At 48.4% G+C, this 21,441-nt stretch overlaps 2 protein-coding genes across 2 annotated transcripts; both read right to left on the reverse strand.

Moving 5' to 3' along the window:
* Nucleotides 1–226: 226 nt before the first annotated feature.
* On the reverse strand, nucleotides 227–6,751 carry NGRN (neugrin, neurite outgrowth associated). The gene is made up of 3 exons (XM_061179927.1): nucleotides 6,518–6,751; nucleotides 6,016–6,126; nucleotides 227–1,324 (listed from the first exon to the last, which is right to left on the reverse strand). Exons 1-3 carry the CDS (start codon nucleotides 6,679–6,681, stop codon nucleotides 709–711), a joined length of 891 nt encoding a protein of 296 aa, XP_061035910.1. The 5' UTR covers nucleotides 6,682–6,751; the 3' UTR covers nucleotides 227–708.
* Nucleotides 6,752–6,849: 98 nt separating this feature from the next.
* Nucleotides 6,850–21,344, reverse strand: TTLL13 (tubulin tyrosine ligase like 13). Its single transcript, XM_061179928.1, is given in 17 exon segments — nucleotides 6,850–7,686; nucleotides 8,058–8,169; nucleotides 8,937–9,122; nucleotides 9,412–9,592; nucleotides 10,091–10,159; nucleotides 10,161–10,207; nucleotides 10,209–10,275; nucleotides 11,717–11,910; nucleotides 12,388–12,619; nucleotides 12,909–12,993; nucleotides 13,609–13,753; nucleotides 14,327–14,483; nucleotides 14,957–15,087; nucleotides 16,937–17,055; nucleotides 17,792–17,832; nucleotides 18,176–18,443; nucleotides 21,270–21,344. Coding segments are annotated over 17 exon segments (2,337 nt in total). The 5' UTR covers nucleotides 21,316–21,344; the 3' UTR covers nucleotides 6,850–7,429.
* Nucleotides 21,345–21,441: the final 97 nt, after the last annotated feature.

Consider the following 21,441-nt stretch of genomic DNA (forward strand, 5'->3'; position numbering starts at 1 on the left):
AGCAACTGAAAGAGGAGCTGCTTTAGACTGGGTGTTTAGGGAAGGCCTAATGTCCAGTTTTTGGCTGTCAAAGTCCATCACTGAGCAGGGCTGATAGGCACAGAGCCCTTTATCAGGGATTCCTCTGGCCCCATCTCTCTCCCAATATTTAGACAAGGGACCCTTTGCCTCTTCCCTTCCCTTCAAAGGTAAACCCTCCCAATCCCAGAGAGCATCAATCAACACAGACTGCTACATTTTACTTTATTTTGCACATAATGAAGATAACTGACTAAGCAGTCCCAGAACTGTTAGTATTCATTAATCAAGAAGTAAATGAGGTGAGAAGACAAACTTTTAATTTCCTCCCAAACATACTGCAAGTATCACAGAAACTTGTAACAACACATGCAATACAGGCTGGTTTCAACATACAGAGAGCCCAAGCAAGAAGGGTGAGTCCTGAAGATCCACGTGGGTCAGAGGAGGAGCAGTGCTCCAGGAGGCTGGAATCTACCCAGTCACTCACCCCGCTCCCACACATAACTACCCTGTGAAGTTCTCTGCCCTTTGTCAGATTCAAATCCATGAAGCTCTTTCATCCCACATTCCAGGCTCATCACTACCCCCCATTCCAAGGTGGATAATCCACACACAGAAATCCAGGCAGAACCAAATATACTTGCCCAGCTGTGTTTCACGTGGCATTTCCACAAGCCAGGCTCCAGCTCAAATTCTGTACAGGAAGTTCCCATTGCTGTCAAAGAACTCTCGTCCCCTCTGCACGACTTTGTTGCTAAAGTTCTGGTCACCTGGCTCCCCTGCCTTCAACTCTGCCAGCTTCTTGTCACTTGGCAATCCATCACTGTCAGTTCCTCTGGTGTCCCCACAGTCACTGGTGGAGAACTTCTGCAGCTCTCTTGGATGACCGAGGGCTGCAGCAACAGGCACAAAGCTCTTCTCCTCCTCCAGGCCCTGGATTCCTTTATTCCTTTCCTTCTGTCTCCTTGGTGTATTTGTTCTGTGAGTGTTCAATTCTGTCACTTTCAAAGCTGTGCTGTGACCATGGCCTTTGGATGAGGCTTCATCCCCTGGCATCAGCAAAGAGCCCGATACAGAATGGCTTGCAGAAAGCGGTGCTGAGGTATCCCCAGAGCCTGGGAGCTGCTGGAGCGAGCGGGCAAGCCCAATTTTCTTAAGGACTTTTTGATCCTGCTTCAGTTTCTGCTCCAATGTGGGCACAAACTTGCTTTTTAAAACCCTTCGGATCACATCAGTGCTGACATCAAAGCCTTCAGCCAATCTGGGAACTGACCAGGACTCTGCAAATTCCCTGTGTAAATACCTATGAAAAAAAGAAGCAGGTTTTCAATCTGTGAAGAAGTCTCCTATCAGAACAGTTAACTGATAATACTAGTGATAAATACATGAAGAGAAGAGGGCTTGGAAAAACTGTAAACGCAGTGTTTATCTTGTGCCACTAAATGGCTGCGGTCCATTCCTGTGTGCTAACAGCACCCAACTACTCTTAGTCATTTCATTTCATATCAACTGAATTCCTCTCACTGCACGGCAGGCCCCAGTTAGATCCTGGGGATGCATGACGACTGTCTTTCCCTTCAAAGAACATACAGTCTGGTGGTGGAGACAGATACAGTAACATACAAAAACACTATGAGCAATATCCCAGCAGAGGATGCTGTGAGAGCACCGGGGAGGGAGAGGCAGGGACAGGCTATCACCACATTTGCGGGGTGGCCCAGGAATTGCTTCAGGAAGTCCACGCTAGAGCTGGTCTGAAAAGATGAGAAGTTGTCATAAGCTGGCAGAGGGGAGGAGAGGAAGAAAAGGTCAAAGGTACTGATGGTAGAGTGAGCAGCAGGTGAAACACAAAGAAGCACATCACCTTTGTTGGGAACAGCTCAATCTGTGTGACAGTGGGAGCAGGAGCAAGATCACGTCATGCTTAGGGATTCTGGAGTCTATCCCAAAGCAACAGTGAACCAAGGAAGGATTTTAAGGAGCAGAATGCCATGAGCAAATTTTCATTTTGAAGCTCAATCCAGTGGTAGTGAAAGAGGGCAGTCATCAATTAGATTCCCTGAACTATAACCTGCTTAATGAATAATAACCTGTAACCTGCCTTCACTGACCAAGCTTGCTTTAATTGTTCATGCAAACTGCATACCCTCCAAGCTTCACATAGCCTAGACAATATATCACAAGACTCCTTTAACTGCCCCCTATAGATAACACCTCTGACCATGGGTTGCTCTGGTAACAGTTGCTTAAGTTGTTATTCAGGAACAGGGGGCTAGTTTTGCCCAGTTCAAACTAGTTGAGACCACTGACCATTCAGCTGGGCCTGTACAGGTGTCCAATGGGTGACCTTTCAATGTCAAGGGCCCAAAACTCCATCCTCAGATCATGCTAATGCTGCCCACCATTTTCTGAACATGCATCCCATGAAGAACCAGGTAACTCAGATACCCCTGTGCAGAGCACCAATTACTTCACCTTTTTCTAACATTTAATCACCTTTCCCGAAGCCTCAGACCACCCTGCTTCTTTACCCCATAAATATCCTAAGCCTCTTCCTTCAAGGAGGCAGATTTGAGACTTGTTCTCCCATCTCCTTGCTTGGCTGCCTGTGAATAAACCTTTTCTCTGCTGCAAACCTCGGGGTCTCAGCAATGGCTTGCTGTGTATCAGGCAAATGAACCTGGTTCAGTAACAGTAGTTTCTCAGTGCAAGACTAGAGATGGAAAGATCAGGCAAGAGGCTGTCACAGTAATCCAGGCAGTCTGAACCGAGACAGTGGCAATGAGAGCAGAGGAGGAAAGAGACTTGAGAAATATTTTAGGAAGGCCAAGTGGTTACACTTGGTAAGGAACTAAATATTGGGCGAAGAAATAGGCTGAGATTCAGCATCTTTTTTTTTAGTTAATTAATTAATTAATTAATTTTTGGCTGCGCTGGGTCTTTGTTGCTGCACAGGCTTTCTTTAGTTGCGGCGAGTGGGGGCCACTCCTCGTTGCAGTGCGCGGGCCTCTCATTGTGGTGGCCCCTCTTGTTGTGGAGCATGGGCTCCAGGCACGTGGGCTTCAGTAGTTGTGGCACGCGGGCTCAGCAGTTGTGGCTCACAGGCTCTAGAGCGCAGGCTCAGTAGTTGTGGCACACAGGCTTTGTTGCTCCGCGGCATGTGGGATCCTCCCGGACCAGGGCTTGAACCCGTGTCCCCTGCATTGGCAGGCAGACTCCCAACCACTGCGCCACCAGGGAAGTCCCAAGATTCAGTATCTTTAGAGTGGGTGATTGGGGGGACCATTTGGGGTTATAGCAAAAATAGGAGCAGAATGAAATTGTCAGGGAATAATGATGAATTCTATTTTGTACATGTTGAGTTTGAGGAACCTGTGTGACAGCCAAACAGCGATATCTAGTGCACAGTTGACTATATAGAATTCAGAAGAAAAACATGGACTGGACATGATAGATCTGGAAGTCATAAGCCAATAGCAGGAGTGGTTGAAGCCATGCAAGTGGCTGGCATTAGGCAGGAAAATATGCAGAGTGAGATAAACGACCAAGGACACAACTCTAAAAACTACAATAATTAAGATACAGGAGGAAGACGGGGAGCCCAGGGAGGAAACAGAAAACCAGTCCTAGAAATAGAAGTGAGTGGTAGCCTGGGTCAAGGGAGAATTTCAAGAATGCAGACAAGGTCAAATGCTGCAGAAATGTTAGTCAGGCTAAAGCCTTGAGTGTCAGTTATGCCTAGCACTGAGGAAGTCACTGGTAGATTCGTGGATAATAGTTTCATTGTTGTGATGAAACAAACAAAAATGAGGGTAGGGAGCCAGGGAGCCAGCAGGGAACTAAAGGACGAGGGAGTGTAGTATAGCCTTGACAGTTGGGTTTCCTTTTCTTTGTAATCCAAGTGACTGACTTAAGCTTTGCTTGCCAAGGCATGCACTTCAAAGATGGCTATCTCCAATAAACACACTGCCAGCCACACAACTATATAAAAAGCCAGGCTTCCCCCCGTCCCTCCATTGAGGCGCGTTTGTTTTAGAGATTATGGTTGGCTTCAATAACGAACCACTTGGGCCACTTGCTTTTTCTCTTCTTGCGCTTTAAATTCCTGTTAAGGGACTTCCCTGGCGGTCCAGTGGCTAAGACTCCATGCTCCCAATGCAGGGGGCCCGGGTTTGATCCCTGGTCAGGGAACTAGATCCCACATGCTGCAACTAAGAGTTTGCATGCCGCAACTAAAGATCCCGTGTGCCGCAACTTAAAAAAAAAACCCGCATGCTGCAACTAAAGATCGCACATGCCGCAACGAACACCTGGCACAGCCAAAATAAATAAATAAATAATTTAAAATAAAATTTAAAAATTAAAAAAAATTCCTGTTAAATTCACCAATAAAGAGTGAGCCCTCAAAACCCTAGGCCCCCACCCTCAACCCCAATAAAAGCAGAACCCCAGGCCCTTGCACCTCTCTCTACCCATGACCTCGCTGTGTGGCCTCAGGTGTGCCATATAATTTCCAGGTCCTGTAAGTAATAACCCTCCCCCCCACCCCCCTACACCCAGCAGTTTCCTGATGGTTATTGCTGAAGGGCATCTTGCAGTCTTAAGAACCACAAGGGCTGGCTCAGCCACAACACTGGTTATTGACAGACTGAGACCGGCACACAACATGGACAACCTTAAGTTGACAGATGTAGGTCTCTGAGAAATTAGGTAGGGACTTGACCTAGAGCACCCAGAGAACTGGTCCTAGACAAGTGAAGGACTACCACTTCCCCAGAGGTGTGAACAGAGTACAAGATTGAGAGTGGAAGGTAAGGAGGAGACCAAGAAGCTTTAAACAGTTCTTACCTAATAGCCTGTTTTTTCTCTGAAATAAAAAGATATTTACTGATCACAAAAGGGGAGGTGACAGGTGGGAAGATGGAAGGGTTGAAAAGGCTGGTGTTCAAGACAAAAGAGGAAGCTGACAGGAGAGAGATGCTACAGGCTCATAAAATCTTGATCAGCTCTATAAAACCCCCTTTATTCTAAGTCTCAATTCCAGAGTTATTCTGATGGGAATGGAAAAAGGAACATGACCTACAAAGGACTATTTAGCAATATTTATCAAAATGCAAGTCCATTTGCCCTTCGGTTCAGTTGCAGCCCTACTTCTAGGAATGTATGCAACACATACATTTATGTAAGTGTAAATACTTCTGGCAGGTATTTAGAGTATACAAAGTTATGCACTGGAGCACTATTTGTTACAGCAAGTGAGTGGAAACAATTCAAGTGCCCACCATAAAAGACTAGTAAAATAAACTACAGTTTACTAAGCATCTACAAAAAAGAATGAGGAGCTCTCTCTTGGGAAGTGAAAAGAGCTTCAGAATATATTAAGTGAACAAAGCAAAGTATAGAACAGCATTTATAGTATTCTACTGTTTGTGATTATAGAAGTGAAAATAAAATTCTGTATTCATACGTGCTTGCTTCCATTTGCATAAGGAAACCTAGAAAATGACACAAAAAACTATTAAAAATAGTATCCATAGGAGACTAGGGGGGATTAACATCTCTCAATGCGTATGCCCGTTATACTGTTCTAATTTTGAGCCATATGTATTATCTATTCAAAACAAAAAACTTAAAATTTAAAAAAGGATCTCTTTTCTAAGATACGGATCCTCTCTTCAGAGCAACGTAACCATGGAAGCTCCATCCCTGGTCCTTAGATCAAGAACGTCATGATCTACTTACTATATACGGGTTAAATGTTGTGATGCCTGTCACTTACTATTTAAAAATTTCAGCAAAAAATGAACCGTGTCATAACGTTAAAAACTATTACATCTAGATGGCGGGCTCATCGACGTTTATCTTATTACTTGACTTTTCTGTTAGAAATCTTGAAAGATAAAAAGCAAAAAATACAAAAACAACGTTCTAAGTTCTAAGCCCCAGTATCCTTCACTTCTCATCACAGCAGATCCTAACTGCCAACAGTCTTACCGGATCTGCTCCATGGCTTCCCACGTCAGGGTCCTGGGCGGGGAACCTGGCGCCTCCATTTGCTTCCGAATTTTCTGGAACCGGATAGCTTTTCTCTGTCGTTTCAGGGCGCTGAGAGAGAGAACCAAGGGCAGAAGCCATGCGTGGAAGCCAGATGGGTGGTTTAAGAGCCTTGGGCTAAGTCAGAGCGCCCAGCCCGCTTCTCTTTGCAAGGACAACCTGGCCATGTCTGTCAGCCTAGACCTGCTCTGAACACCGCCCCAGAAATCTAACACCAAGAACAACAGCCCATAAGCTGTTGCCGAATTCTTTAAATAGGTGATGAAATACGTCCTTGGTGAAGGGACTCGTGGTCCCAAAGGAGCTAACAGCTGCCCCTGTGCCCCTGACAACGGGTGAGAAATAAGGGCCGCCGCAGGACGCCCGGCGCCAAGGGGGCGCGGCCTGGGCGCCCAGGCCCGAGGCCCTGCTTCAGGCTGAGGGCCCGGGAAGGAGCCGGTACCTCTCCACCTCCTGCAGCTCCCGCTCCTCCGGCTCCCAGTCGGAATCGGGGTCCGGCTCACGGCCGACAGATCCCGGGATCGCCACGCCCCGGGTAGCAAACCCACAGCGAGCGACCGCTGCACGGACACCCCCGCCCAGCAAGGAGTTCAGAGCAACCGCCATGTCGACGAGAAAAAGCCCTCCCCCGCCCCCCACAGGGTAGCGCCTGAAGCCGCGGGGCGGGACCGGAATTGGGCGGGAAGCTGAGGGGCTGGCGCGTCTTTTCCGCTTCCGTCTGGGGGCGTGACTTCTGGGCTTGAACTGCTCTGCCACCCACCGTTACCCGTTGTAATTACAGAGCAGGCTTCTCTGAAACTGGGAGGCGGGTATGAGGTAGAGGACGCTCCTGCAAAACAGCATAAACTTTAATAAAAAGACGAGTTCAGTTGCCAAGAGCCGCCCCTCTGCCCCAACGGCTGCCCAGGCCGGCCTGTCTCCGCCACGGCGGCTGTCAGGACGTCCCCTCGGCGGTTCTCTGATGGCGAAAGCTCCGTGCCGTGGGAACTCGGCTCCTCTGGGAAAGGGACTTCTTGTCGCCGGGATAACCTCCAGTCCCGGGCCGCACCCAGGGTTCAGACTCATCATTAGCGGTAAATCCAGGCTAAGGTTTGAAGGACGGAGATGAGCACATGGCCGGCCCTGGCTCCTTTTCATCTTTTAGTCTTTACCCATCCGAAAGTAATCTTAGGGTATTGAGGAATTCTTCGTGTCTTTGTGTTTTGCCTTATGCAAACAGGGTTCCTGGCCAGGGCTTTTCACACTGAAGCTTGGTGGCAGTCTTTGAGCTAGCAAAGATTGAAGACGCTTTGCCCTTTTGGAAACCTGAGTGGGTTCTCCAGGACAGCTTGAGTTCTGGGCTTCCTTCCTACATTTACCTCTGGTGCCTGATGTCGAGGAGTGCAGGGGTATGCTGCAGCAGGGGTGCAGAGGTAGGGCAGAGGGTGAGATGCCAGGCCTCGGCTGCTCTGTGTTCAGAGTCTAGCATGGAAGGCAAGGTGCATTCAGTCCATGAGCCACTTACCACTCTTTCCCGTTGCAGAAGATAGCCCTAGCTTGGGGTTAAAAAGGGTGGCACTGATCCTGCCAGGGCTCGGTTTATGGCTTCTAGCCTTCTGCTGGTTTGGCCTTCTGCAGTGGAAACATGGGTCCCCCTGAGTTGGTATTCACAGAAGAGATTTGCTCACCTCTTTCCCAACTGTTGCCCAATTACCAACACAGAGGAATGGCATCTCATGCTTCCCTCCAGCATCTTTACCACATTGTATTGTAATTGGTGTGTTTACTTGTCCATATCCCTGTTACATTTGTTGGATGTATTTCTGCCATGTCTATCACCAGGGTTTAGTACACAGAAGGAGGTAAATAAATGGGTCCACTACCTCCTCCATCCCCACACTGCTGGAAGTGCCAAATAATATTTTGGGAGCATCCCAGCTGTAATATTTGCTAGTGGGACTTTATACAAGTCAGAGTGACCAAAGCTAGTTTTGCATACTTACGGCTAGTGAGCCTGATTCTGGCGCTGGAAAAATAGCGCCTTCCACGTGTCTTCGTTGACAATGAACAGGGGCTGATGTCTGCTGGATCTCTCATCCAGTTGACATTCTTGGGCTGCAGATGGCACCAGGAATGACATGGAATTGCAGCATTCATGCTTGGCAGTGGCCCTAAGATCCAGGGGATCAATTCATGGGGCCGAACTGGATGCAGGAAATGAGGACCCTGCTCTTTGGCGGCCCTTCTCAGGAGGACCAATGGGACCAGATTCACACATTGCAGTTCTTGACTGCCCAGCCCGTCCTGGTGAAATCTAGCCTAGAGGAGAAGAGCAGCCCCTTACCACATTTCTTGTGAGGCTGGATGGTGTGGTGGAAGAAAATAAGACAAGAAAAATCTCTTCTAGGCCATGCCCACTATTTAACCAGTTACTCCTTTGGGATTCAACAAAAACAGAGGACCCAACAGGTTTGCTACTAGCCCAGGGAATAGTGAACTTGCTAGCTGTTTTGTTGGCCCAAGATCATTTATTTATCTCCCGTTAGAGCCACAGCACTGGCAGTGCTAGGGAGAGATTACACAGAAGCCGCTGAGGGTGATGGCCTTGTTGTCAGTCATGAGTTTGGGGTTATTGCAAGATAGGCATATAGAGAACAAGTCTCTTGTAAGTGAGACTGCTCTTGGCTGGATGTCATTACTAGAAACAAGGGAGCTTCGGAACAGATGCAAAAGCAACCAACAGACCCTTTCCCAAGGCCCAGCATACACTGCTTTCCCAGGCTCCACTGCGAGACACCATCACATTAGCCTCCTTGGCTGTGGCCACCACCATGTGCGGTAGAGCCCTTGTTCCCTTGTTCTATGAGAGGCTGTGCAGGGACCCTCATCCGATACTCATGAAGTTTTTTCTGGCCCCGGTGGCTGGGGTACAGCATGCGGGTGAGCTGCTCTACAATACCCAGACTTCTGATGAGATTTTCCCTTTGTAGCAGGGCCTTCATCCACTCCAGCTCCTCCTCTTCCACAATTTCTTGCGGCTGCATAGTGTCCAGGTGTACTGGTAGCAGCTACAAGGTACATGAGAGATGAATGCAGGATCTCCAAGGATGAGTCCCCAGTCATCAACAAGGACGGCTGCAAGACTCCTGCCCACTCTACCTCCGTCCCTTCCCTGACCTTGGTGGAAGGTTCCCTTTGCTATCCACTTTCTCACCTCCTGTTCCAAAAGGTCAGATTCAATGTACTGATTAGGAACTCATCTCTCTTACAAGAGGAGGAGAGGACAGCAGAGATTCCCTTCTCTCGTAGTACCAACCCGTTTTCCTGCAGAAAAGCAAGAGCTGCAAAACCCCTGACACCTTTCTCCCGGTTCTGGTTCCTATAAGCCAAGTGGGTGGAAAGGCCCCTGAGCCGGGCCCTGGATTGGCTCTTCTCCCTTGCTGATTCACCCTGGTTCTGGTCCTTGTTTTCCTTTCGCCTCTTATTGCCTGAGGTCTCCTGCTGTTCCTGCTTAAGGCGGATCTCTTCTAGTTGCTGCCTGACAAGACACAGCAGCTTCAGATACCGGAGAAATTGTGTTAGAAAGGGGGTGAGGGAAAATGGGGATGGGGGAAGAGTAGGAAATTGATCTGTTTGGGGGACTGATGGGAGAGGAAGGAGACGGAAGATGGGGAAACCTACTAAACTCAGTCGTTACGAGTCTGATAGAAGGAGTTCCCTGGCGGTCCAGTGGTTAGGACTCGGCGCTTTCACTGCCGAGGACCTGGGTTCAATCCCTGGTCGGGGAAGATCCCACAAGCCACACGGCGCAGCCAAAAAAAGCGGGGGTTGGGGGGGCAGGGAAGTCTCAGCTTTGTAATTAACTATACTTCAATTTAAAAAAATTTTTTAAAGATTAAAAAAAAGTTTGATAGAATTTGTAACTCCATTCCTCTTTCCTCAAGTGTCTGGCTTCCTCTCCACCCTGCTGAGGAGCAATTCAGCTTCAGGATTTGCCCCCACCCAGGTGGACAGAGGAGAATGTAGGGCAAAGTACCTGGCACACTCCTCTCTGGCCTTGGAAGCAGCAGTCTCCCGGAAGAGGGAGCCGTTGTGCTTGAAGAAGGGCGTACTTCTCCGTGTCAGGCCCAGGGTAGAACCGCCGGTATCCCCCCGAGGTGGGAATCCTCATAGCGTTCCTGGCCCAGCATTGCTGCATGGGATGACTCAGTTTGTTCTCGCCTGTGGAAACCAAGCTCAGGGTGAGTCAAGGAAGGACTGTGAGAATGTTCAGTAGGGAGAGGAAGGCTGGCTGAGGCTTTGAGAACCTGCTGCTAGCTTCATGGCCTTTCTGGCCCCGCCCATGTGGCAAAAAGCTGCCAAGCCCATCTGTGGCCAGTCCCACCTGTGTGTAGCTATGAAAATAGGCTTGACTTTCAGAAATCTGGTTTTCATCTTAAGTGCAATGGTGTCCACTTGTAAACTAGCACTGCAAGTTATCATAGTCTTTTAGGTTTCTGATTATAGAGTAGTATATGTTAATTACAGAAAATTTAGAAGAGCAAAAAGAAGATAAAAACCTCTAATCTTACTGTGAAATAAGCATATTGGCTATGAGCATGGACTGTAGGGCAGGACTTACTGAGTTTGAACCCTGGCTTTGCCACTCATTACTTTGTTCTTTCTTTATTCCTTCCTTCCCTTCCTTCTTTGTTTTAGATGAAAATGGGATCATATAACATTTTTAAATGGCTGCCTAGTATTCTGATTCTATGATTGTACTGTTGTTTTTTTAAGTCCAGTAGGTTTCAACCTTTTTTCCTCATTGAAAGACATGTGCACAGTCCAGTCTCGTGGGAATACCTAGGGTATTTACAGTTATACTTCACCTTCATTCACACAGACATTTGAGTGCCTATTGTGTGCCAGGTCCTCAGGATATCATGGCAAATCAGATACACACTGGCCTGCATATCGCAATGCAAGTGGTGAAGAGTGATGCTATTACAGGAATAATCCTCGCTCTACTCAAGTTCATTTTTATTATCATTAGCAAATTATAATTGAGTATCAGCAACACATTACCATGTTTGTAACCCATCTTACAATTAAAATAACAGTGGGTAAACAATACTGATTTAAACAATAACCTATTATTGAATGACTAAACTGTTTTCTCTGTTTCATAATTATAAACCTTCTTAGGTAATGGTTTCTAGAGGAGCCTTGTTGAAAAAAAAAAAAGAACAAACCCCATAAAGTTCCTTACATGCTAATAGGAAATAGCTCTAAAATGCATTGGTAAGTAGGGTACAGACAGTGTGAAAGTTATGCTATTGTCTGGGTAAAGGGAGAAAAACAATTTATATAAATACATGTATATAAGTGCATTAAATGTTTGTGAAAGTATACACATGACCCAGGGAACATTGATTGGCTCCAGGGAGGAAAACTGAGTAGCTGGAGGAGGAGGGTAGGAGAGAGACTATTCACTGTGTCTTTGGAATTTGCATAGATAATGCATCACTTATCTATGATATGTGGTGTATTATCGATGCAAAAAAAAAAGTTTTTAATAGCTAATCAGCCCCAGACTGCCTTCTCCATCTAGAGAAGGACTTTTACTCTCAGGAAAGTAATAACAAAAGAAGGTAAGTTACACAACTAAACACACGTCAAACACCTGGGGCCCCTGGCTTCTCTTGGCTGTTGGTGGCACTGGAAAAGCCGCTCCTTGACTCACCGCTTATCCTCTTCTATCACCTTTCTTTTGTCACAGCCCCGGAGGTTGACAAGGGTCATGGCATCACAGAGAAGTGCATCCTTCACTTCTCGATCAAGGTGTGAGTCAGTGGTGAAGCTTGGAGAGTGGTTTACCTGCCGGGAGGAGTCATTATCCATCCCCTTCCTAGACCACCTGAGCAGGTCATGATTCTTGCAGGCCCAGCTGGAGGTTCTAGGAGAGACATCCCCCTCCAGTGGCCTCAGCCAAGGAAGCTGGATGTTCTGACTTCCAAGGCCACAGGACTCTGCCACAGAGATCCCTCCAGTGCATAGGCTGGTGAGAGCAAATCAGACAGCCTGACTCTATAGCTATAGTGTCCTTAAAGGCAAGGCTTACATGAGGAACTTTTGGGATCCAAAACCTGGGTTCCTATGGTGGAGGCCAGAGACCACCAAGATTGGATTTTGCAGGTCAAAAGTGCAAATGTCTTACACCTTCTGCTGGATCCTATCCACCCTAGTGCCTCTGCATCCCCCATTATGTGTTCCCCCACCTGAGTACACTCCTATCCCAGGTGACCTGTTCAGGGGCAGACCTTGGTTTTGCAAAGCCCGGGAGATAATCCTCACCTCCAGCAACCAGGGCTTCAGCTTGTGGTCCGACAGGATGTCAAAACCGAGGATCTCAAAACAGGCACATGTACCTCCACTCAGATACTGGGGAAGACAGGTTTGGTAGCTGTGGTGAAGAACAGAATGTGCCGAGATGATGGCTTTGATGATGATGTCCTCAGTGTCTCCCCACAGCTCTCGGGGGTCGTAGCTGTGCTCTCGCAGCCAAGCGTTGAGTGTTGACGGCTTCCTGTGAGGCCCAGTGCTCAGAGGAAGACCAGTGGGGCCGGGCTGCAGACAGGAAGCTCCCTAACACTAATCCTAATTCCGTGCCTAGGTTCCTTGTGCTTTAAGGGGTTGCCACCAGCTTGGAGCAGGGTTTAATTATAGGGTGGGGTTTGGGGCTGCACTTGGTGGTCGAGCACAAGACAGGGGTCTATAAAGGTTGAGCCAGCTCAACCTCCCAAGGGCCAACTCAGCTCTGCTGAGACTGTGGGGCTAAAGGGCAGAGAAAGAGGAGAAAACAGAGTAGGGCATACCTCTTACTGCCTACAGCATCATCCCGGACAAAATTCTCATTGTGTTTGTTGATGGCGTAGTTGGTCAGATGCATGCAGATGTCATTCCGGGAAGAGAGTGGCCCTGTGGTCAGGCTACTTCCATGCAGTTCTTCTCTCCAGCCCTTCGTTGCCTTCTGATTACCTAACCCTCCCTTGGATGGCTCATCTCCTGTCCCTCTTCACAGAGGACTGTCCTGTAAGCTCCTGGGGAAGGGGCGTGCCCTTCCTGCAGGCATGGCTTCTCCGCAGTCAGCACCCCCTGAATGCTGTCCTTCCAGCCAGGTGCCAAGGCGCTCCAGGCTTCACTCCTTGTTCATGTGTGACAAGCTAGCTGCGTGACAAGCCCCTCTACCTGGTTTCTCCACAGAACCTCAGCACTCGTGGCAGTGGAAGAGAAGAGGGTGCTGCCCTGCACGCTAGTGCTGCTGGCTGGCCTCTTTTTTTTTTTTTTGGATTTTTTTTTTTTTTCTAAAGAATTTTTTTTTTTTTGATGTGGACCATTTTTTAAAGTCTCTATTGAATTTGTTACAATATTGCTTCTGTTTTACATTTTGGTTTTCTGGCCAGGAGGCATGTGGGATCTTAGCTCCCCGACCAGGGATCGAACCCACACCCCCTGCATTGGAAGGCGAAGTCTTAAACACTGGACTGCCAGGCAAGTTCCCCAGCTGGCCTCTTACCAGGTTGCTGTGGCTGGGCTCCATGTAGGGCACGGTGGCAAAGCGGGCCAGGCCCTCCTCATACATGAAGATCCGAAGAGGGTCACAGGATGTGATCAGGACATAGATTCGCATGTCAAACTTGAAGCCATCAATGAGGAAGGGCTGAGGGCATGCAAACCCACCAGGGAAAAGTAATAACACAGTGGTCCCTCAGTATCTGCAGGAGATTGGATCCAGGACTGCCACCCCCCATGAATACCAAACTCCACGGATGCTCAAGTCCATTGTATAAAATGGTGTCAGCCCTCCATATCCATGGGTTCCACATCTGCAGATATGGAGGGAGGGCCGACTGTACTTTTGAAGTACTTACTATGTTCCATAAACTGTTGTAAGCACTTCAAATACATAATAACTCATTTAATTTTCACAGTAACCAAAAAAAATTTTTTTTTCACAGTAACCATATAAGGTAGTTACTGTTTTTATGCCCATTAACAGATGAGGAAAATGAGGCATGGAAAAAGTTAGAAATTTGCCCAAGATCACATATCTAGAAAGTAGAGAAACTCAGGTTCAGAGCGGGTTGGCTCTGAACCATGGCCCATGCTGCCTCCCAGATAACGAGGATGGCAGGAAGGATAGGAGCCTAAAACTGTCTTCCTCCCTGGCTCTGGGAGAGATGAGGCACCCAGTGCTGGCAGAGGGACCTGGTGGTCCTGAGGCACCCTTCACTTTGGAGATGTATTGCTGGCAGATCATACGTTCTCCTGGCTTGATCTCCCGTGGATTTCGGGTGATGAAGATGCCACGTCCCTGACAGCCCCTGTCTGGCTTACAGATGTAAGTGCGCGTTTTTCACTGACGAACATAGGACTGGAAGTCCCCATAGCTATATGCAGAGGAGGGTGGTGGTCAGAGGGTTTCTGTGCATGATGGCTGAACCAGGACCCTGGGGAGTTCTTCCTGCTGTCCAATCCCTGCTCTTCCTGGAGTACTCAGTCTCACACCTACTTTTCTCTTTTTCTTTTTTTTTTTAATTGTATAGTTGAGGTACAACATTATATAAGTTTCAGGTGTACAATATAGTTATTCACAATTTTTAAAGGTTATACACTATTTATAGTTACTTTAAAATATTGGCTCTATTCCCTGTGTTATACAATATATCCTTGTAGTTTATTTTATACATAATAGTTTGAGACCACTTTTCTTTAACCTTCTCTTTTCTTCTCAGCTAAAACTTCCCTTCTACTTCCATCCCCCTGAGACATTCTAGGTCCCAGAGCCAGAGTCTGGTGGGAACTGAGATGGCGAATCCTTTCCTCCCCCAGAATCTCAACCTGGGGAGCCAGGCTCACTCACTCTGCAGGGAGGCACCAGGTGCACAGGAATATGTTGCACTCAGTAGGATAGAGTTTCTGCATGCGGTTGAGGTTCCGAGCCAGCAGATCTTTGTGGCAGATTTCTGTCATACCAGGGAAGTGGTTGATTTTCTGAAACAGAGCCAGTTGGTTATACTATCGCCCAGAGTAAGGGGCAGTTCCTGGGGCCTGAACATTCCAGATAGCAGTGGAGAAGGACTGGGGAGGTCAAGGGAGAAGTCACAGTGGAGGTAAACACTGCACCTAGTCCCCAAGGGAGAAAAGGAAGGTTCCCTAAGGCAGGTAAGAAACTGCCGCTTGGCCTCTCCCCAAAACACACATACACAGCAAGGTTAGCAAATGAGGGGCGGTGAGAAGGGCTAGCCAGGACCTTGGGCCTTCTAGCCACCTTATAACATCCCTCAGACTACCGGGGACTAGCCCTATAGGAATAACTGGTGCGGAATAACACAAAGCAAATGAGAAAACATTTCCCCAAAGAGAAAGGAAACTAAGGAGCAGCCCCAGGGAATGCACGGCAGTGGCACTCTCAGAGGGCAAGGCGTTGCCAGGGTGGCCTGCTGGAAACCCCCCTCAGGGCTGAGAGGTCTAGTGCTCTCTGGTTTTTCCCCTCATGAGCTGTGTGAACTGAGTATTTCTGAGCCTCAGCGTCCTTAACATAAGGGTATCTTTTGGGAATTCCCTGGAGGTCCAGTGGTTAGGACTTGGTGCTTTCACTGCAGGGGGCACGGGTTCGATCCCTGGTCGGGCAACTAAGAGCCCACAAGCTGTGGCCGAAGCCAAAAAAACAAAACAAAACAAAACAAAAAAAACATAAGGGTATCTTTTTGAGGATTTAATGAGGTGAGAATGTAAAAGCACTTAACAGTGTCCGACCTCAATAAATGCTGTTATTGTTACCCTCATCTCACAACTGCTCTCTGCATGCCCCTTCTTAGGAGCTTTTTGAGCGCTTCTAGCAGTCTCTCGCTCTCGCTCTTCTCCCATAATTCGTGGGATAGGTGATAGTCTCAGCTCCCTGCTTGGCTTCCCTCAAAATAAGCCTACAGACACTTTTAAATTATTTTATTGCTAACCACCACAAAGACCCAATTAGAGGATAACAAAAATATCATGAAGAAGTAATATCTGGGGCTTCCCTGGTGGCGCAGTGGTTAAGAATCCGCCTGCCAGTGCAGGGGACACGGGTTCAAGCCCTGGTCGGGGAAGATCCCACATGCGGGTTCAAGCCCTGGTCGGGGAAGATCCCACATGCGGCGGAGCAACTAAGCCCGCACGCCATAACTACTGAGCCTGCGCTCTAGAGCCCGTGAGCCACAACTACTGAAGCCCGCGCGCCTAGAGCCCGTGCTCCGCAGCAAGAGAAGCCACCGCAATGAGAAGCCCGCGCAACCGCAATGTAAAGTAGTCCCCCCAGCCCCCCTCCCTCCAAGGGGGGAAGAAACAAAGACCCAATGCTGCCAAAAATAAATAATAAATTAATAAATTTATTTTAAAAAAAAAGAAGTAATATCTTCTTGTGGACCCTGGTCCATCTTTCCTGACTTTCTTGCTGCCATGCAGGACCCCACACTGACTCTTAATGGATGTGGAGTGCTAGGCTAAGCTGCTTAGAAGGCTGGATCATTCAGCTGGCTCTACTGTTAGCTCTGAAGCTCCCAGTCTTCCCCCTAAGATAGGCTCACCTACCCTGGAGGGACCAGCTGAGCTTGCTTCCAGGCAAGCAGCATATATTGAGATAGGATGTGCCCAGCAGACACTTCCTTCAGATAACAGAAGTTCCCCACGAGACCCACGAGGAGAATATTTCCATTGGTGCAGAAGCCCCTGGCCATGGCCTTTCCTGCTCTGCACAGGGGTATAGCCACCAAGAGTGGCAGCCTCGGGTGCCTGCGTGCAAGGGTAGGAGTAGTCATTCTGGGGCATAGTTCCTTTAGGATCTTGGGTCTGGAGGTTGTACCTGAAGCCTCTTCATGTCCATGACTCGTTCCAGTGAGACAGAGCAGTCTGTCCAGTACACAGTCCACTCTTTGTCCTCCCCTACCTCCTTCAGGCCACACATTTGGGCTGCCCGACGCACTGTGGAGAGAGGGAGGTCAGTGGAGCCAGCCTGGGCACTGGCAGCAAACCTTGGGACTGTAGCTGGGTTGGGTAAGGAACAGACCTGACCAGAGAGCGGGATGAAGAAGGAGGTAGTTCTTACCTCAGCTCTGCTTACCTCAGTTTAGTTACCATTGCGACAATTCCAAGTTCATGAGGCTGTCAGGGCCCTTCCAAAATTTGACAGAAAACTAGAGACTGGATCTCTGTTCCTGTCAGTCCTCTCAATTAGGATGGTTTCTGGCCTGCAGAGCTGACCCTCGGAAGGGGTCACACTGGCGCCTCACACTTTGGGGCACCCGTAGCACAGATGCCAGTGGGGATGAGGGGAGGAAGAAATGACTAACCTAGCTGGTGATTTTTTTTTTTTTTTAATTGATGAAGCCACCTCAAAAGCTGCCTTGAAAAAACGGTTTTAACCTGATCTCATCTCATCTCTGGTAAAATCTGGGGTGCGGGGGTGGAGGGATGGTGATTTTTGTCATTTTTTTTTCTTGTTAGCTAACTGGAGATTCCTACTCTACTGCTGAGACTAATTGGAACAGTGATGTGTCAGCTACTGGTAGCTGAGCCAGGAGGCTCAGTACAGGTTATAGGCCAGCCTAACAAGATCCAGGGGCTGGGAGCAGATTGGGGGGACCGCCTCCAGAGTGAAAGCCGCAGCCCTAAATGTCCTCTTATGCCCAGTGGTGTGAGTGACGAGCTGGGTGCTTACCACTCTCATACTTGCAGTTGGTCAGATTGATGGCCAGGGGTCTGGAATGGAGGAATAGCAGAAATCAGGCAGAAGGAGAGAAGGACCCTGGGCTGCCAGGCACCCAGAAGAAGAGACACCCAACAGATTAACAGTGCAATTCATTTTCTCTAGAAGCCACTTACAGGAAAGACCAGGATGATATAAACGTGCTGAAATTCTAAACTAAGCCAGCCCGAGTGATTCTGAATTTTGTTTTTGTTGTACAAAAAGGCTAATGATCTCCTGTATTTCCTGTTCTCTTTCCTAGGCTAAAGGGAAGACTTTGGATCCCAGCCTGACTGCTGAAGGGCAGAGGGTTACTCTCTGGAGCTGGGCAAGTGAGGGGGTCCAGGGAACGGTTACCTGTGTTTCCGCCTTCTCTTTCTCCTCCCAACTTCTAATTCATCTGGGTCAGCTGGGGTTATGATTTTCTTTGGTATTTTCTTGGCTACAATGGATAAAGGAACTCCATTCCTAAATGCATTACAGTCAGCCTTTGAGAGTGCCTGCTGAGAAGGGTTAGAAGGGATGGTAGCTTCCCCTTTAACACACTCCTCGGATTCCTCTTCTTCACCATAGTCTTCCTCTGATTCACTGGTCTTACGGGTACTTGGCTCCATCCTCTTAGATTCTGAGGAGAGAGGGGTGGGAGTGAAATGTATATGACTTCCCTCCAGGCCCAGGAAGGCCGGCAGGAATCCACCCAAGGAGCTTCATGGTGTTATAAGGGAATGTTGCTGCTCCTTCAGAACAGAGCAGTCCCACTACAGAATGGGATGTTTCCAAATAGGTAATGGGGTCCGTGGGATGCCTATGAGATGTTAGATTCGCTGACAAGCCCCAATTATCCAAGATCACTCCATACAATACTCTGGGATGCATGCAGGAGCTGAACTGAGCTGGCAGGGACCACGACCATAGCTTTTTTGTTCTTGAATGTGATGGGGGATGGCTGGGGGTGCTGGGGGGACCTTCACTTTGAAAAATAGAGCTTAAGACCAAAGGTCGCCTAGGCCAGCCTTTTCCCTGTCCCATGATTCAGTTTCTCCATACAGACACACTGGGGCCAGGCACCCAATGGCCAAGACCCCCTGGGCTCTGACAGCGGAGGGGATGCCCCCGGCGGACACTGCCCACCCCAGGTTCCGAGAGCGGAGGGGCTGCCGGGTCCGCCCCTATCGGCCTGGTGCTGGACTCAGCTGGTCGCTCACGACCGCCCTTCGGCCGGCTCCTGCTCCATCCCGGGCGTTGCTGGGCCTCCGGGACCGCCTCCTTGTTCCACAGGAATGGTTGTCCCCGGCGATCGCGAGGGGGTCCCGCTCCCCCCTGCAACCGGGGTTCACACCTATCTTGGAGATCCCGGCGGCGCCGCCTTAAGCAAGCAGGCAGCCGCCGCCGCCGTCGCCATGGACACGAGGGCGGCCCCCCCCATTGGAGAAGCGTTCTGGGGGCGGGGCCTTTCCGAGAACCACACCCACTTGGGCGCCAGCAGAGGCCATCTTGGGCGGGTGCCTGAGACGTTTGCCCCGGGGCTGCAGTAGGAAGCGCAATCGAGCGCCTGGCACTGGAGGGCGGATTCTTGCGGCAACTGACCCGATGCGTGATAGGACTTCTAGTCCTTCCGCTTTCACGCCAGTTCGCACGAGCCCCACCCCCACCCTTTCCTCAACCCGCGGGCCAAGCTCCCGGAATTTGGCCAACTCAGTGTTCGGGATGAATACCTGCTTGCCTTCCTTCAGTGTTTTTAGTAACCACGTCTAGCGCAGTCCCAGCACTTGGGAGGGACGGCCGTGATTATCACACGTGCCCTGGAGGTGCTCATCAGACTGCTCCTTTACTGTCGCCATCTTTTCCTGATGTCCATCCACTTTACCTCTGATTGCCACCTCCACCAAACTCCGCCCAATTTGTCACTTTAAGATTATCCCATGTGCCTAAATCTAAAGGACACTTTAAAATTTTCGCACCTCTAAAAAGACATGTACATTTTCCGATTCATAGATTTCTTGACCTCCCTTCAGCGTATGATACTCTATTACCCCCTCCTTGAAATGCTTTGGAGTCCCTTGCCTTTCAGGACGCACATTTTTCTCACTCTTTCGACAAATATTTAACGTTCCAGGCACTGTTCTAGTACCTGAACCATCATTTCTTGCCTGAATTGCCACCATTAAGCAGCCTCTTAACTGGATTCCCTTATTCTATTCTTCCTTCCTTCATCCATTCATCCATCCACTGCAGCTTAAGTATTTGCCCTAAAATGCATATTTGTTACTCCCCAATTTAAAACTCTTCAAGGTTTCCCATTAGATCAAGTCCAAAACCCCTTAGTACAAGAGACCCTCCATCAAAAAAGAAAACAAACACACAAAAAGCAAGCAAAGCGGTAGAGAGGCCCTGAGCTGGATTGTCCCTTCTTACTTACCTACTGTGCTCAAAGCCCAGGGCTCTGGATACAAAGGGTCTCCTAAGTGTTCCATATTCAAGCTCAGAAAAAGCTTCCATAAATCCCCTTCTTGACGATTCACAAAGTATACACGGCTAAGAAGTACCACCATAAAGAAAACCTATTTGACTTTTACTTTTTGTGGAAAAACTTATTTGGGGCCAGAGAAGGCTTTCCTCTGAACATTAATCCTAAGGAAAAACTGGGGAAATCCTGGTATTTGGACTCATCACCTTCGACACACAAAGTCCACTTTGCTCTAATGGTCATCTGCACTCCCTTCAGAGAGTGAGCGAACAAAATAAAGTGATGTTATTGGAGCCCATATTTGCAAAGGCTTGCAAAAAGAGGCATTAAGCTGAAATTACCGCAATGTGCCCAAAACATGAGGGTGACCAAAAACTGTTTATAGGAATTTAAATGTTAAACTGATTTTCTTATGAAATGGGTTGTGATGCATATTCTGCTTCATCTCAATGAGACTTTATTAACATGGCAGTCACACGTGCACAGCCCCAGCTCAGCTTCAGGTGTCTGATTGCCTGTGTTGCAGTCCTGACTCCACTACTTTTGAGCCATCTGACCTTGGACAAATTACTAAACATCTGTCAGCCTCCATATCTTCATCTGTTAAATGCGGGTATTAAGAGGACCTGCAACTTTCAAGTTGTGAGGACACCTTGTTTTCACATGAAATGATGTATGCGAAGAACACTCAACTCAGCTTTGGGGCTGAAGGAAAATTCAAAGTGGCCAGGTAGGCGAAGAATGTGCTATAAATAGGGCATATGGATGGAGGGGACATATGTAGGGGCAGGATGAAGAAATACAACTCAGTGGTGGGCAAAGGGAGAACAGGCAGAGAGGCAAGAACAGAGGAAGTGATAAACTATCACTTTGCTAAGATTTGATAAGAAAGGAAGAGAAAAGTTGGCATATACAAGTCAGGAGTGTGTTAACTCTTGCACACACTCTCTTCTTAACAATAGGTTTGACATCCCTGAGGCTTACCTAAGAAGAAAGTTGAAAAGCAGCAGATACATCCATGAGGGCTCATTCATTCGATTTATTCCAAGGTTCCTCCTCCTTAAAGAGACCACTTACCAGTTCTTTATCCTTCCCCTTAGGCTGAGACAGGTGAGAAGGCATTCATGAAAGTGCCCACATGACAATGATGGACAGC

Source organism: Eubalaena glacialis, chromosome 2 (assembly GCF_028564815.1).
Source record: "Eubalaena glacialis isolate mEubGla1 chromosome 2, mEubGla1.1.hap2.+ XY, whole genome shotgun sequence".
Classification (NCBI taxonomy): domain Eukaryota; kingdom Metazoa; phylum Chordata; class Mammalia; order Artiodactyla; family Balaenidae; genus Eubalaena; species Eubalaena glacialis.

What these genes read in the sequence shown, in the direction of transcription:
- NGRN (XM_061179927.1), bottom strand. Translation starts at nt 6,681, where the DNA reads ATGGCGGTTGCTCTGAACTCCTTGCTGGGCGGGGGTGTCCGTGCAGCG. An exon ending in GAGCTGCAGGAGGTGGAGAG is followed by an intron (nt 6,127 to 6,517) that starts GTACCGGCTCCT and finishes TCTCTCTCTCAG; the next exon opens with CGCCCTGAAACGACAGAGAA. An exon ending in GAAGCCATGGAGCAGATCCG is followed by an intron (nt 1,325 to 6,015) that starts GTAAGACTGTTG and finishes TTTTTTTCATAG; the next exon opens with GTATTTACACAGGGAATTTG.